The sequence below is a fragment of the Balaenoptera musculus genome, chromosome 15 (assembly GCF_009873245.2).
Source record: "Balaenoptera musculus isolate JJ_BM4_2016_0621 chromosome 15, mBalMus1.pri.v3, whole genome shotgun sequence".
NCBI lineage: Eukaryota > Metazoa > Chordata > Mammalia > Artiodactyla > Balaenopteridae > Balaenoptera > Balaenoptera musculus.
The window spans coordinates 52,541,839-52,557,619 of NC_045799.1; the positions used below are offsets into that span (position 1 = coordinate 52,541,839).

At 48.0% G+C, this 15,781-nt stretch overlaps 1 protein-coding gene across 1 annotated transcript in view; it reads right to left on the bottom strand.

Moving 5' to 3' along the window:
* Positions 1 to 10,008, bottom strand: part of LOC118880655 (CREB binding protein) — a 129,587-nt gene extending 119,579 nt beyond the window's left edge. The window contains 1 exon segment of the mRNA XM_036824400.1: positions 9,894 to 10,008. Coding sequence (XP_036680295.1) covers positions 9,894 to 9,978 — 85 coding nt within the window. The 5' untranslated portion in view covers positions 9,979 to 10,008.
* Positions 10,009 to 15,781: the final 5,773 nt, after the last annotated feature.

Genomic DNA, 15,781 nt, shown 5'->3' on the forward strand with positions numbered 1-15,781 from the left:
TGAATGTAAAACAAAAACAAAACTGACTTTTTGCAAAAAGTTTACGCGCTCAAAAGTGTGTACCTCCAGACCTCCACACTTGCTGTTTATGCTGTTCCCTATGCCTGGAATAGCACCTCACCCCGACTCCTGTTCATCCTCAGGTCTCAGTCACCTCCCCCAGAAGGCCTTCTAAGACCCTTAAGAAAAGACTCTGTCCTATGCCCCAATCATGGACCTCCTCTCCAAGGTACTCGGTCACAGCTGACTATAGCCGTCTCCCATGAAGGCAGACCCTGGACCTCCTGTGTCCCCACCACTAGATCTCCAGGACTGCCATCACAGTGTAACAAATATTTTCTACATGACTGAAAAATCCTAAATCTAAACCAATGAGTATTTTTGAAAATGCTTTCCATCTTTACAAGTTGGTCCCTTTAAAGGGACTTTGCCCTTTAGGTCATAAATATCTTAAAGAACACTCTAGACAAATGAGGTAAGTAAATGTACTCAGGGCTGTGCTGTCCAACACAGCAGCCAATAGCCACATGTGGCTGTTAACATTTACATTAATTACAATTAAATAACATTTAAAATGTAGTTCCTGACTCACATTGGTAACAGTTCAAGTACTCACTAGCCACAAGAGCCTAGAGGATCCAGTACTGGGAGTGTGGGTCTAGAACATGGCCATCATCACAGAAAGTTCAGCTGGACTTAGTATCAGGAGAACACTAGCGTTTCAAACAAAGGAAATGTCCAAACTCACTCTTACCATTGAGAAGGAACCCGTTTTTCCTTAACTTTCAGAGATTGAGAAAGTCACCAGTGTGAGCTAAAACACTGAATTATCTTTCAATATGATTTTCTCAGAGATTTTTAAAAGAGAAGTTCAACTCTGGGCGGGTTGTGCTCTTCAAACAAAAACCAATCCCAAGAGCAGTAAAGGCACAACCAAAATAACACAAAAATCTATCAATACTTTATGCCTTGTTACTTTCAATAAAAATTACTGATTAAATAAAATATAAATAAGATTTAATGTTAGGGGCAAAAATTCTTTGTCCACCATGGGGCGATTTTTACTAGCAAAATCCATAAATCACCACACCTAAAATATCTAGGAGACTGGAAAAACAGTAAACTCCAACTGAAGCAACTTCCTATTATAGAATCTGTAGAAAGAGAAAATCCCCACAATACAGGGAGGAGCTGAATCCATTCCTTTCAAGGTCAGTGGTAGCTGAATCAAAGAGGAAATTAAATTTCACTGCTCTTTCTTTCAACCAATTAACCTGACTAAACTGGATAGCGATTCAAAGGCCATTTTCTCCCCTAACTCTGTTCTCTAAAAAAGAAAGACCATTTTTATAGCTTCTCCATGTTCACCTTTTTCACTGAGTCCTAACCTAAATCAAGTCCCTGTTCTGAAACAATACGGGAAAAACAGTTCCGTTTAGACTTCAATTTTCCAATAAAGAACATTTTTTAACTTCAAACACAGACTGAGTAAAGTGTGTCAAACTCCTACCCGTTTTGTGGGATTCCTGAATCTCCGCCTCTAATTCATTCCTTTGCAAGCTGGTACTGAGACTGCACCAGCCCTGGTGCTCTATGTGGAACAGGAAGGGGAAGCATCTTCCTGTGTACTCAGCAAGAAATGTCAATGGATCTGGTTCTGGGTCAGACTCCTCACCTACATCAGCCCTATCCTTACCAGCCCAAGGGTAGGTGACGTCTAGTACTTTGCCACACAATGATACAATAATACTAGCCGCTGCAACCGGCTATATGCCAGGAACCACAGGAGCCCAATATGCAAAGCTAACCAAAGTGAGAAGAAATGGAAAATTCTAGGGGGGAAAAAAATCCCTTTTAGAGATGAGACCCACCCTCCCCAACGAAGTTCTAATGTAAAGTCACTGGCCCAAGGCACAGAGCTGATGAGCTGGAAGCTGAGATCCAGTGTCCACTGAGTGGAGGCCAGGCTCCTTCCTCACTACCTGTATCCCAGTATAAAAAGCTCTGACATTTCCTTCAACTCTGAGTCATGGTTAGAAGGTTCTACTTTTAATCAAGTGACAAACACTCAAAATATTTTAATCCAAAGGAACTGGGTCAAACGCATACAGTCCATAACTGTCAAAGCAAACCCCAATTATTTGATATATTTCTATAGTTCCTGAGTGTTATCATTCAGTTTGTTATCAAATACCAAAACCCACTTTATTCAAATATTGTTCAAGCCTCACTCTACAGGCTATCATAAGAAACAGTAGCTTATTTTTCTTGCTATTTCATTGGTTATTCTAAGTACAAAATTAAAACACATATAGATGGTACAGTTTTTATAAGGAAAATTCAAAATATTTGGGGGCAGTGCAAAGGGAAGCTTTTGAAATATAAAAATATTTTGCGGGACTTCCCTGGTGGCGCAGTGGTTAAGAATCCACCTGCCAATGCAGGGGAGATGGGTTCGAGCCCTGGTCCGGGAAGATCCCAAATGCCGCGGAGCAACTGAACCCAGGCACCACAACTACTGAGCCTGCGAGCCACAACTACTGAAGCCCATGCGCCTAGAGCCCGTGCTCCGCAACAGAAGCTACCGCAATGAGAAGCCTGCACACCGCAACAAAGAGCAGCCCCCGCTTACCGCAACTAGAGAAAGCCTGCGCACAGCCACAATGACCCAATGCAGCCAAAAATAAATTAATTAATTAAAATAAGTCTAAAAAAAAAAGATTTTGCTTTACAACAGAATTGTATAATCTCGTTAAACAGCTACAACTATTAGGAAACACCTACTATATACACAGGTGTATTAGAAAGACTGGCAAATTAAGAGATCTTCAAACAGCAGCAGACGGGACATCTAGAAATAGGAAAGTCGGGTTTAACCAAGTGAAAATTTCTTCAGCATTAGATTTTACTATTCTTAGTGATGGTTCAACTAAATATTCTTTTGATTAATGGAAATGAAACATGGGGGAAAACGTTACATGGGATGATATCCAAGGTCTTTCTAAGGATAAGGTTTTAAAAGAAAGGAATTTGACTTCTAGACGTAGAGCTCAAAAATAGCCTTACTTCCCAAAATTAGAACAAGAAAACACCCTGAAGGCAGATTTTTCAAAGTCAGCAACATCCTGCATATTGTCTAAGAACTTGCGGGGGGGAAAAAAAAAAGCCACTTTTGCTTACTTCCATGCCTTTCCTAAAGAGACCCTCCCACCCCAATCTGTGATTCGCATCTCTTCAAGTCAAAGCTCGAGCTGGGCAACCTTGCACATGGCTCTTTTCCGGCACTACTGTCAGCAAATCACAGCCCCCACAGAAAGGTGAACACGCAAAAGCCCCCAACAGACACTGGTGCAAGCACTGACTTCCTGCATCAATGACTTGCTGCAATGTGACAATCCTGAAAGCTAAGCTCAGACTGAATTGGGAAAGTATGGCATCCCTTCCCCCAATTTATGCAAGAGCTGTGGATGCCACAGCAGACCAGGGGAGCCCATCAGGCATGGGACAGTCTTCCGATGAGGGACGCGCCACTAAGGAAAGGCCTCAGAGTGGGCTCAGGGAACACTGGGCACATTTGCTGGAAACCAGAGGGCATGGCCAGGAGTCTGAGAGCTTCTGAGAGACCATCTGGGACAATCTGAGAGGACTAGATGCAAGCCATGGGCTGAGATCACACCCATGGAGACGAAACTCTCTGAGTAGCCAGAGTGCTTTTCCCAACACACAGAAGGCACAGAAACCCAGCAGACTTCCCCAACCGCCTGGCTCCTTGCTCTGGCTCAGTGAGAGAAGCCCAGGGGGCACCACAGAACAGGAGCACTAAGGCCCTGCCTCAGGTGCCGCCACCACTTGGACACCCAGCCCTGGGCTTATGCACATGGAGCATTCAGTAAACACTGGGTGAATAAATGAAGCCTTCTTCAATTGCCCTTTCTGACTCATGCATTTGGGCACTTGATTACATTTTATATTCTTTTCTCAAGTTTTGCCTCTATGTCTTATCTCTGTCAACACAGTTCTAAGCTACTTGAAGGCATCACCAGAATCCTTTGTACACTGCTACTGCATAAGGGGTACCTCAGACTGAACTGTAATATACACAGTAAAGAAACAGAATCACATATTTGTTTGCTGCTTAAACAGTCCATGAAATACACTTCAAAATTAGTAAGAATTTTCAGAACATACCATACTGCTTAAGTTTTTGCAATTTTAAAATTTCATGGCCATCGTGTTCCTACAAAAAAAATACAATTGAAAATGGAGGCAAAAATCAATAGTATTGATTAAAGAACTCCTGGCTATATACTGAATGTGCTACACTACAAAAAGATCTGCCTGCTTGTGCGCCTGTGTGGACACGCATACATGGCTACTACTGTTTCCAGAACCATCAGCAAACATGGCTACCAGGGTGCACCCACTCTCCCCTGTCAGGACGGTGCTGGCACCAGGCACTGAGCACTCACTCCAGACCAGGCACTTCTCACACAGCATCTCATTCCACCTTCACCCATCACCCTTGGAGATGGGGATGGTCATCCTCTCTTTTTCACAGATGAGGAAACTGAGGATCCTCAGAGCACCAGTCCCACATTACATCAGGGTCACAAACTGCAGCATGAGGGCCAAACCACCTGGCTGCCGGTTTTTTTTTTTTTTTTAAATATGTACAGAATTGTTTTTTTTTATTTATTTTTTTTTATTTTTGGCCGTGTTGGGTCTTCGTTTCTGTGCGAGGGCTTTCTCCAGTTGTGGCAAGCGGGGGCCACTCCTCATCGCGGTGCGCGGGCCTCTCACTATCGCGGCCTCTCTTGTTGCCAAGCACAGGCCCCAGACGCGCAGGCTCAGTAGTTGTGGCTCACGGGCCTAGTTGCTCCGCGGCATGTGGGATCCTCCCAGACCAGGGCTCGAACCCGTGTCCCCTGCATTAGCAGGCAGACTCTCAACCACTGCGCCACCAGGGAAGCCCTGGCTGCCGGTTTTTGTAATGAGAGTTTTGCTAGTTTTACCGGCACACAGCTGCGCACATCTGTGTACATACTGTCCAGAGCTGCTTTCACGTCAAAATGGCAGCACTGAGTTAGCTGCAGCAGAGACCATGTGGCCTGCAAATCTGAAATTATGTCCTCTGACCCATTACAGAAAAAGCTTGATGACCCATGTATTTGGGAATGGTGCAAACTGCAAGCCCCTCTCTCCAAGCCTCACAGCCCATCAGCAAACTAAGGCTGGGAGGGCCCGCAAGAAAGTGCCTTGGCTACGCCCAATTTCTTCTGAGCACAAAACCTCTGTTGAGCAACATCTCTTCACGTGCCCTTGGAATATACTTGAAATGCTGGTTTGAATGAGATAAAGAGGTAGTGTCCTGACTAATGTTACCCCAAGAACTAAAATGGCTTAAAGCAAGCTTTTCTAATCTTCAAAACTCACAGTAAGGAACATTTCATCTTAACACGGGAAGGCATACTTTGGCAAAATCATTTTAAACTATTTTGTTTTCAAACACATTAAGTAAAAACACAAAGCTGGCACTTACGTAGCCCCAAATAATCACTTTGTTACACAACTATCAATACAATGGCACAAGTTAGAAGTTGTAAAAATACAGGCTAACAATGTAAGCATCAACTTCCAATAGTAGGATTAAGCCTAAGTCCCTTTACAAGCCATTCTCAATTATGTTTGAGAATTACAGAATCAAATTCAAGCTTTAAACAGCAATGATTCTCAATCTTTTGCTCTACTGTGAAGGCTCCCTTGGTGGGATTCATACTTACCTGCCATCCCCAAGGAACTTCAAATGAGGCCACTGTTCTCACTGCTCTCACAGTTATTCAAAAATCCCTACTTTTCTACTAAGTAAAAGCTAAGCAAAGTCATGAAAAGCCCTAGAAGTCTCTACAAAAACTCACGTTTCCTAGTTAGCCAGAACTTAGTAAAGAGATGAAATAACCTAACTGGTCCTCAATTACCCACTGCAATAAACAAGAACGTAGGACCAGTATAGGCCTTGGATAACACCCTGCTGCACCAGAATGAGAGGGAGGGGGGAGCTCCTACCCCAGGCCCCTAATAGGAAGAACACTCTCCTGTTCCATAGCTGCTGACAAACTTTCCCTACCGGGACTTAATTCACTTGCTGGAGTTATGCTACTGAAACTTGCTAAGTACTGTAGTCTCCCGGGTCCATGACTGAAGTAGATTCCATGTTTATGGATGTAGATTTATAAGATGAATTTATCGATTTACTTTAACGATCTAGGTTTGATTCTGGTTTTTACCCTTTATGTTATTTTGGGCAGATCACCTCTCTTAAGTCTGTTCTGGTTCCTCACCTGGAATTGGCAGGAACAGTATCTTCCCTTCCTGCCTCACAGTTTGCTGTGAGGACCAAACTGAGGTGATGGGGAGAAAAGCATTCCGATATGTAAACCTAAAAGGTCATCATTTTGCCGTAAAAGGTATTTTGGTTGGTAACGGTATTTACACCAAGTTTCTTTAAATATAGTTTTCTCTTGCACTTAATGGGATTCACAGTATAAAATGTAATCACAACTGCTTAGGGACATTTATACAGCACAGGATGAAACATACCTGTGTTCAACTTTCAGAAGACAGTCCTACAAAACTTTTTTATAGTATATCTGTTGAATGCAAATTTGGCTTCAAAAAAGCTGACCAAAAAAAGTCTACTGCTTGCCTAGATATTTATTTGTTCCACACTGTTAAATCATGAATCCCTGCTGCTGAAAGACACTAATATGTTGGTTTAATTTGGACATATTAAATAAAAAAGTTTCCAAAACACACAACTAAATATACACTGGTAACACAAAGTCCTACTTCTCATAAAGGGTGCCAAGTAAAGGAAGATGACATTTGTAAAAAAGCGTTTACGCCTTCAATGTAAAACAAGAAAATGCTACTTCAACAACATCTGATACCATCAAATTCTGTGCCACTCCATAAGAAAGGTTGGGGTTGGGTGAAAAGTACTGCTTTTCCTTCTTCCTCTTGTTACCTTCCTTTGGGGTACATTCCCTATTTCTGCATCAGCTCTGCACGCTCTCCTCAGAAACCTTCCCTGACCTCCCCAGCCTGCACTGATCTCTCCCATCTGTCTCTGGTGGCAATGACATTTATCAGAGATGCCGCCTTACCTCACTGGAGTGCACGCACATACACGCTCCCCCTGCAGGCAGCATCCTGGCTGGTAACTGCCTTACCTCACTGGAGTGTACGCACATACAAGCGCCCTGCAGGCAGCATCCTGGTTGGTAAGCGCCCTAGCATCAGGTATACTATTCTGCCCCTCCCGCACAACCGCCCCGGGGACTCAGCTGACACTGATGGCTCCACAGGCCAGTCCCCAGAGACATGCACTGCATCGTGACAGTCCAAGTCACTCTTGTTTCTCAGGCCACCAAGGCCTCCTCCTTCTCCTCCTAACCCTTCAGCTCTTCCCATGCAGAGCTCCCCTCCCTCAAATTTTATCACATGAGCATGGAACATACCTTGCTCTGCCTGGCCCAGTTTTATCCTAGAAGCCACAAACACACATCCCCTCATTAAAATGACGCTGTCTCTCTCAAGAATGTTATTCCCAGGTCTCTCCCCACTTTTCCGTCTAACCAAATGCTTCCACTCCTTTGACTGGTGTAATGTAATTGCTTTAGTCCTTTATTGGCTTTAATATACATCCTTAAGATCTCTGTTTTAGACTAGTAGTTATAGAAGACAAGGTTTTACCTTTTTTAATATGCTCGATGATGACCCCTTCTGTGGCCCACCATGCTAACAGACCCTCTCACAATAATGTGATGGTGATGATGTGCAACCAAGGACCCAACATAAATATGATGGTGAACTTATTCTTTGGATTATTTAAACAGAACTGTTAAAAACTGATTTTTTTGTTCCACATTTATAAAAGAGCCCCAATGTCTTACAAGGATCAAAATTGGAAAAGAAGGGGAAAAAAGTGGTCAAAAGTAGAAAATCCTTTCTGATAAACTCTGTTGTGATTAGCAGCACATTAAGTAAATATGTGACCATCCAATAACAGAACTACCCAAAAGCCAATCCTTTGGGCACCATCTTGGAAACAGCTGAAAGTATATAGTGGGACAAGCCTTTTTGTTAAGTGTCATGTTACTAATTTGTCCTTCTTTATAAAACAAAATCTACAATAACATCATTCAACAACAGAAAAGCTGCAAAGCCATTCAAAAGTTACCAGTTTCAAAGGACAAGCTTCAAGGCTGAACTTGTCTGGTACGATCTACGTTTCATAAGATTAAAGATTTTTCACTCAAACATGCCAAAATTAATGAAGCAAAGGAGATCTATTCTGCAGTAAAATCATAGTTTTTTTCAGGCAGTAAAATCAGAGCATTTAAATCTTGGTTGTTCCCACATTCCTCACTTCAGATAAGCCAATTTTACAAAATTAACATCAAACTCAACTCCTTATCAGTTTTTAGAAAGAGTACTATTAGTGACTTATATATCGTGAGACTTACTGATTCCTCCCCACTGTTTAACAAATTTATTTCAACCAGACAAGAATCTTATGACTGATTTGTTTAAAAAAAAACTGTTTCTCTCACTTCTACTTTAACTAACAGTCTAGGAATCGTATTAAAACTGAAGCCACAAAATTCAAGTTTTGTTTCAACAGTAGAAATAGATTTTTAGACCACCAGTATAAAAACACTAGTGGCCAGTCCCAGAAATATATGCACAAGCTGAACAGCTGTGTCTACTGCAAATCTGAAGGCATTGCTGCAGCAATATAATTCAATTTGGACCCATTCATTATAAACTGATTTTCAGATGCTGCTACTTCAAGACCGTAGTGGAGAAACACAAGCTGCGCTGGGAATCAAATCATTCACAGCAGCGCACAAGTTTTTATTTTACTGCAAAGGAGAGCTCTGAAAGAGGAAATACAACTAGTTGATAATGCTACAGTGAACCAGCCCAGAAGAAGCCAGCACTATTAAATGAACAAAAAACTAAAATACTTCTCTCAGGTAACTGATATGATTACCTAAGAAAGTTTCCAGGGAAGCTGCTTAAAAGAATGATTTATTCAGTACCCTGCTAAAAATTTTTTTGGGAAAAAACGTAATTCCTACATTCCTGAACATAATTTTTTAATATATATCTACACTGTAAAAACAACACAAGCGCCCTTGGAGACTGCAGCCCAGATGAATCTGCTATTTAACTTTCTTCCGAAGTCATACACGTGAAATTAAACACTCCACAGCAACTTTCATGACATCTTGCTAACGAAGTTTTGGGTTGTGAAAAATGGAATGACTTAGGTGACCAGCAACAACAGTTTTCAAAATAACTACTAAGCATTTTCCCAAGGAACACATTCCAAGTAACTTCTAAGTCATAGGCTGGCTGCTGCTAGGAGTGTCTTCTGGTCGCAGCCTTGTGAATGTGTTACCAATTCAGAAAACATTTCGGGTCCCCTTTCGGCTGCACTATTTCCTTTTCTCACTAGCAAACCTACCCTCCGCTGACATCCCTCCAGACAGCCACGCGTGTGTCGACACACAGCGGCAGAGGGAGGCGTACGGAATCACCACGCAGAACAGACACGCTCCACTTTACTTTTTCTCCCTGGAAGTACCACTCGGTCTCCACGAGAGGAGGGTTCACCAACTCCGGGCGATCCGAGCGCACCCGGGCATGTGTCGCCCCACTCGGGCCCCATGACAGTCTTCCGACAAACTTCCCCCTCTGCGGCGCGGGTCCCGGGGAAGGGGCTGCGCGGTCCTCCGTTGAGTTCGGGTCCCCCAGGGGCACTCACCTCCGGGTGGGGCTTACAGCGACCCCCGGGGCCCCTACCCCCGGCCCGGCCCCCTCCTCACCTGTGCTGTCATTCGCCGAGAAGCCGGGCGAGCTGAGTTTGGCTCGTTTGGGGTTGGGCGGTCCGTCCAGCAAGTTTTCGGCCATTTTCACCTGCTCGCGAAAACAGCCCCGAGCGCGGTCCGCGGGGTCGGAGAGGGCTCCGGGGCGGGGGTCGGCGCCAGCCCCGACCGGCTGCGAGGGGGAGAGGAGCGAGCCGCGAGCCGCGAGCCGCGAGCCGCGAGCGAGCGCCGAGGGAGAGGGAGGGCGCAGGGCCGGGTGGGGGAGGCGGCGGCCAAATCTCAGCCACAGCAACAGCGCCCCGCAGCGCTCACCGCCCGCCCCCGGCCGCCGCCGCCGCCGCCGCCGCCGCCGGCCGCGGCCCCCTCATCCCCTGCCCGCCTCCCGAGCGCGACACTCCGCGGCGGGGGCGCCCCGGCGGCCCGGCGGTGCCCCCGGGCCCGGCTGGCAGCGACGGCGCCCGGCCGGGCGGCTCAGGCAGTCCCCGGGAACATGGTGCCGCCGCCGCGCCTCCGCCTCGCTCCCCCCCCGCGCCCCACTTAATTAATTCGCTCGCGGCCCGACGACCGGGGGGATCCGGGCTCCGCTCCCCGCCCGCGGCCCGCCGCCGCCGCCGCCGCGAGGAAAAACAATGCGCGAAGCGGGGCCGCCGCCGCCGCCGCCGCCGCCGCCGCGGGACACCCCCACCCCCCGTTCCGCCGCCGCCGCCGCCGCCGCCGCTGCCGCCGCCGCCGCCGCCGCCGCCGCGGCTCCGGGAGGCCGAGCCGAGAGGCGAGCGGGGCCGCCGGAGCGGGCGCCGAGGGCCGGGCGGAGCGGGCCGGCCGGGCGGAGCGGGGTGCGCGGGCGGTTGTGGGGCCCGGGACCGGCGGGGCCGAGTAGATCGCGCTCGAAGCCCCGGTCGGGTCCGCGACAAGATGGCGGCTGTTGATTCCTCAATTAAAAAAAAAAGAAAGTTTTTTTTCTTCTCTTTCCAGAGCCTGAACGGGGAGGGGGAGGGGGCGGGGCACGCCGGTGCGTCACCCCCCCGCGGCGTCACCACGCACGGCCCCCGCCCCGCCCCCTCCACCTGCGCCGGCCGCAGCGGAAAGAGCCGAGCGCGCTCGGAAGGAAAGGGCCGAAGACGCGGCCGCCGTGCGTCGTGCCGCCGGGCGGCGGGGCCGCTGGGCTGCCTGACGGGGGCCGGGCCTGCGGGACGCCGGGCGTCAGGCACCGCCGCCACTTTTGTTCTGACGGCGACTGGGCGGCGAGGGTTCTGGCTACGGCCTGGTCGCGAGCCGGGCTCCCAGGCGCGGAGTCGGCGCCGGCCGGGCCCGCCTGTCCCGCAGGGCGACTCTGCCAGGTCCCGGCTCCTCATGCCCCTGCCCCGCGACCCTCCTCCGCGACCAGGCCTGGCCACTTCCCCTCACCGGATGCCAGCGATGTGTCGTGGCCTCTGCAGGTTACATACTGCTCTCGGGTCCGCCTGCGAGCGGGTGCAGATGGGGAAACTGAGGCAGGAAGTGGCAGGGCCGGAATTCGAACTCCCCCACGTGAAGTGAGGGGGGCGCAAGACTCCTGAGCCCCTGTTCCCCAGCCCGATGAGATGGGGGCCCCAGGTCCGACACCCTCACCTGCATCGGGAGTTGGTGAGCGCTGCCTCCCAGCCGGACGCGCTCAGCCTGCGCCCGGCCCAGAAGGTCCCATTACATTAGGGCTTAGGGCCTCGACGACCGGGGCGCGACCCCACCCCCACCCCAGGACAACCACCTGGACCCCACAGGTGTTCCAGACAGGTGTGGGGTCCCAGGGAGATCGGCCCGCGTGGCCACTCCCCGCAGGACAGTTCCACAAAATCTAAGGTGTTCACACATCTCAGCTCCTTATCTGCTGCTCACAACTTGCCAGCGCTTCATCCGAAGTCCTTATCCGAAAGGTATCACCAGCAACCTGTTTCCTAAGCTAGAACCCTATGCGTCAGCGCCGACTCCTCCCTCTCTCCCACCCACCAAGCAACCTGCCTTCCCAGGCCCTTTACCTGGACAAACCGCTCTTCCTCCCCATCCCACTGCCCCAGAGGCATCTCGCATCTCCCGAGTGGCTACGATGGCAGCTTCCCACTTCAGTGTCCCTTGCAAACTGTATTTCTCCCCACGCAGCATCAGAGTTAACTTCTTGGAAAAACAGAGAAAGAACTCTGCTTGAAACAAATAGCTCCTACACATAGAAAAAAAAAAAAAAAGAAAGCCCATATATATATATATGTATATATATGGTCTGGGGAAAAAAAAGAACATATGTATAGTTGTTTTAAACATATATATGCAAAAAAGTGATTGTCTGCAAGTGTCAAGACTGAGTGATCTTTCTACTTTTTTCTCTTTATATTGTTCAAAATCTTGACTGCCCCCCCATCCCTCCCTTCCACTTTCCATTCTTCACTCCACCCTCACTCCCCGACACCCACGCAGCCACTAGGAAGTTCTTACCATTCCGACCTTTTTACATTTTTGCAAATGCTGTTCCCTGTGCTGAGAATACATATACCTGGCAAACTCTAACTAATCCCAAGACCCAGTTCAAATATCACCTACTCCAGGAAGCCACCCCAGCTCAGTTTTGGGCTCCCACAGCACTTGTGGGCATACTTCTGTGAAGGCATACCACACACTTTCATTTTTCATCCTTCATGTTTTTATTTATCCATCAAATATCCCCTGAGAATCTCCTGAGGGCACTGCCACTGTGCTAATCTCTTGGGCAAAGAATAAAGAAAGAAATCTCTATATATTTGACGAGGCCAAAGAGCAAGGCCTGGAAATCAGAAACAGAAACATTCAGGAAGTCAATTTGCACAAGAAGGCAGAAGGTGTTTAGAGTCACAGAGTAACACAAGACCAGCGGCATCCTACATCTGAAGGTGCCTCGTGTGTCCCTCTCACCCCAAGTCTGTGGGCCCCTTGAGGGCAAGAGCCAGGTCTTAGTCATAGTACAGTGCCCTGCAAGAGGTAGGTTTGTAAAATTTGATGAATGAATGAACACTGTCAGGTTCCCCTGAGTCCTAGAGGCCTCCAGGACACCGAGAAGGATGGGCTCCAGCCTGAGGCAGCTTCAGGCCACTCACCCACAGAGGGGACAACGTGTCAGGTCACTGAGAGGCCACAGCCAGGACCTGCTTGGATCAATAGGGATACCACCTGGCCTTCAGAGTCCCTGGGTAAATGGTTTACACAACAGTGGGCCCATGAGCTCATGCCATCCCCTCACCCCCAGAGGGGGAAATTGAGGGCACCCGTCCCTGTGACCCAGAGGTAAGTGACCTGGATGTGTCAGGGCTGGGGCTGAAACACAGGTCTTCAAACCTTCAAACCCCATGTTCTTCCTACCTCACCACGCTCAACTCTGAAACATACCTGCTCTACAGACCTTTTTCTATCTCATTTGTATCCTTTTGTTCCATTCCTCTGGTATTTCTTGATATCTGCTTTTTCTTTCCTTTCTATGTCTTCTCTCCTTAGTCTGACTCCCATCAAAGAACACTGCACTCAGACATCGACAGCGGAATAGCAAGGAAGGAAGTATGGTTCCTGCCTGCCCACCCTTAGCTTGGGATCAAGGTCGACACAGACAAAAGGGACCCAGCACTATTGAGTGCCTTCTGTATGCCAGGCCACTCTGCCACGTGCTCCACTTGGATCAGGACTTCCCACAATCCTGGAAGGAAATATCATTGTCCACATTTTATTGAGGAGGAAATAAGGCCCCAAGGAGGGCCAGTCACTCAGCCACTAAGGGGCTCTGCTAGGTTGCAAACATAAGGTTGCCTCCTGCTCTCTCCATTCTCAGAGGCCGTGTCACCAAGGAATCCCCATTTACAGAATGCTTCGGGCCCGGGAGAGGAGGAGTAGGTAGAAATAAATCAGGAGAGATTTCCTGAGAAAAGTCCATTTGAATCCATCAACTGATGGATGGATAAATGCAATGTGTTATAGCCACACAATGGAATATTATTCAGCCAGACAAGGAATAAAGCACTGACACAGCTACAACATGGATGAACCTCTAAAATACGATGTTTAGTGAAAGAAGACAGTCACCAAAGACCATATATTGTATGATTCCACTTATATGAAATGTCCAGAATAGGCAAATCCATGGAGACAGAAAGTAGATTAGTGGTTTCGGGGGGCTGGGGAGAGGGGGAGACAGTGGATGGTCGCCAAAGGTTATGAGGTTTCTGTTTGGGGAGATGAAAATGTTCCAAAATTAATGGTGATGATGATTCACAACTCTGAACTGAAAACCATTGAAATCTACACTTTGGGTGAATTGTATGGTATGGGAACTCTCTCTCAATCAAACTGGTTCTTAACATGTCGGTTTGGGAAGAAGGAAGAGAGACAAGGAAAGACAGAGGGAGGCTGGTGCTCCCAGCAGAAGGACAGAAGTCAGGACCAGTTGGGAGAGTGAAGAAGGGGTCTGCGTGGTGGCACCAAGTGAAAGCTTCCGGGGGGCGGGGCGGGGTTGGATTTGATGTGATTGGGATTTCCCAGTTGGGGGCTGAGGGATGAACCCAGCAGAAAGAAAACAGAGACCCAGATTCACAGACCGAACTGGAGAGAGAGGACGTTGACGGGGGAGAATTGAGGAATGTGCAGCTCAGGCTCTTGCCTCGGACCCCAGTGGACACTCATGCTCAGTGGGCCCCAAACAGAGGCCGCAACCTTGTCTCCACTCCAGCTCTGCGTCACGTGCTCCCCTTCCTGGGAATGGCTCCCGACTCTCTTCTGGGGGCCTCAGGGTAACTTCCCACTGTCCCCTTTCCTGAACCTTTAATCTCCCCCCTACCCCAAGGGCTTCTTTTTGTTTGTTTTGTTTTTGTTTTTTAATTAATTAATTAATTTATTTATTTATTTATTTTTGGCTGCGTTGGGTCTTTGTTACTGCGCACGTGCTTTCTCTAGTTGTGGCGAGCGGGGGCTACTCTTCCTTATGGTGCATGGGCTTCTCATTGCGGTGGCTTCTCTTGTTGCAGAGCACGGGCTCTAGGCACGTGGGCTTCAGTAGTTGTGGCAGTCGGGCTCAGTAGTTGTGGCACACGGGCTTAGTTGCACCATGGCATGTGGGATCTTCCCGGACCAGGGATCAAACCTGTGTCCCCTGCATTGGCAGGCAGATTCTTAACCACTGCGCCACCAGTAAAGTCCCCACCCCACACCCTGGGGCTTCTTCTCCTCAATAAATGGGCAGCCTTCACAGTCAACCCTGATCCTGCCCCATCTCCTCCATTCCCAGTCAAGCTGCTTGACCCAGTTGTCTACACTGGCCCGACTCACTTCTCTTCTCCCAGGCACGATTTTTATTTTTATTCATGAAAAATTTCAAACCAGTTACAGAAAGTAATGTATAGACACTTGTGTCTATATTGTTAAGGTAGACAACGTTAACATTTTGTCACATCAGCTTCAGACCTTTATTTTACTTATTTATTTAAGGAATCACATGTCAGAGACAGAGCTAAAGCCCCCATTTCCTGCCCCTCTCCCCCAAAGTCACCACTTTCCTGAAGTTGGTGTATATGGTTAGATGTTTATTTTTACTAAGTCAAACCAAGTGGAATTGCCAATACTTGACTGTTTTTGATCCCCACCCCCCAACAAATAAATATGGTTGATCTAAATATGAAATGTGCATACAAGTTTTTCATCCTGCCAAACTGAAACTGTATTCATTAAACAATAACTCACTATTCCCTGCTCTTCCCAGCCCCTGGCAACCACTGTTCTACTCCAAGTTTCATCTGTGTTGTAGCGCATGTCAGAAATTCTTTCCTGGGCTTCCCTGGTGGCGCAGTGGTTGAGAATCTGCCTGCCAATGCAGGGGACACGGGTTCGAGCCCTGGTCTGGGAAGATC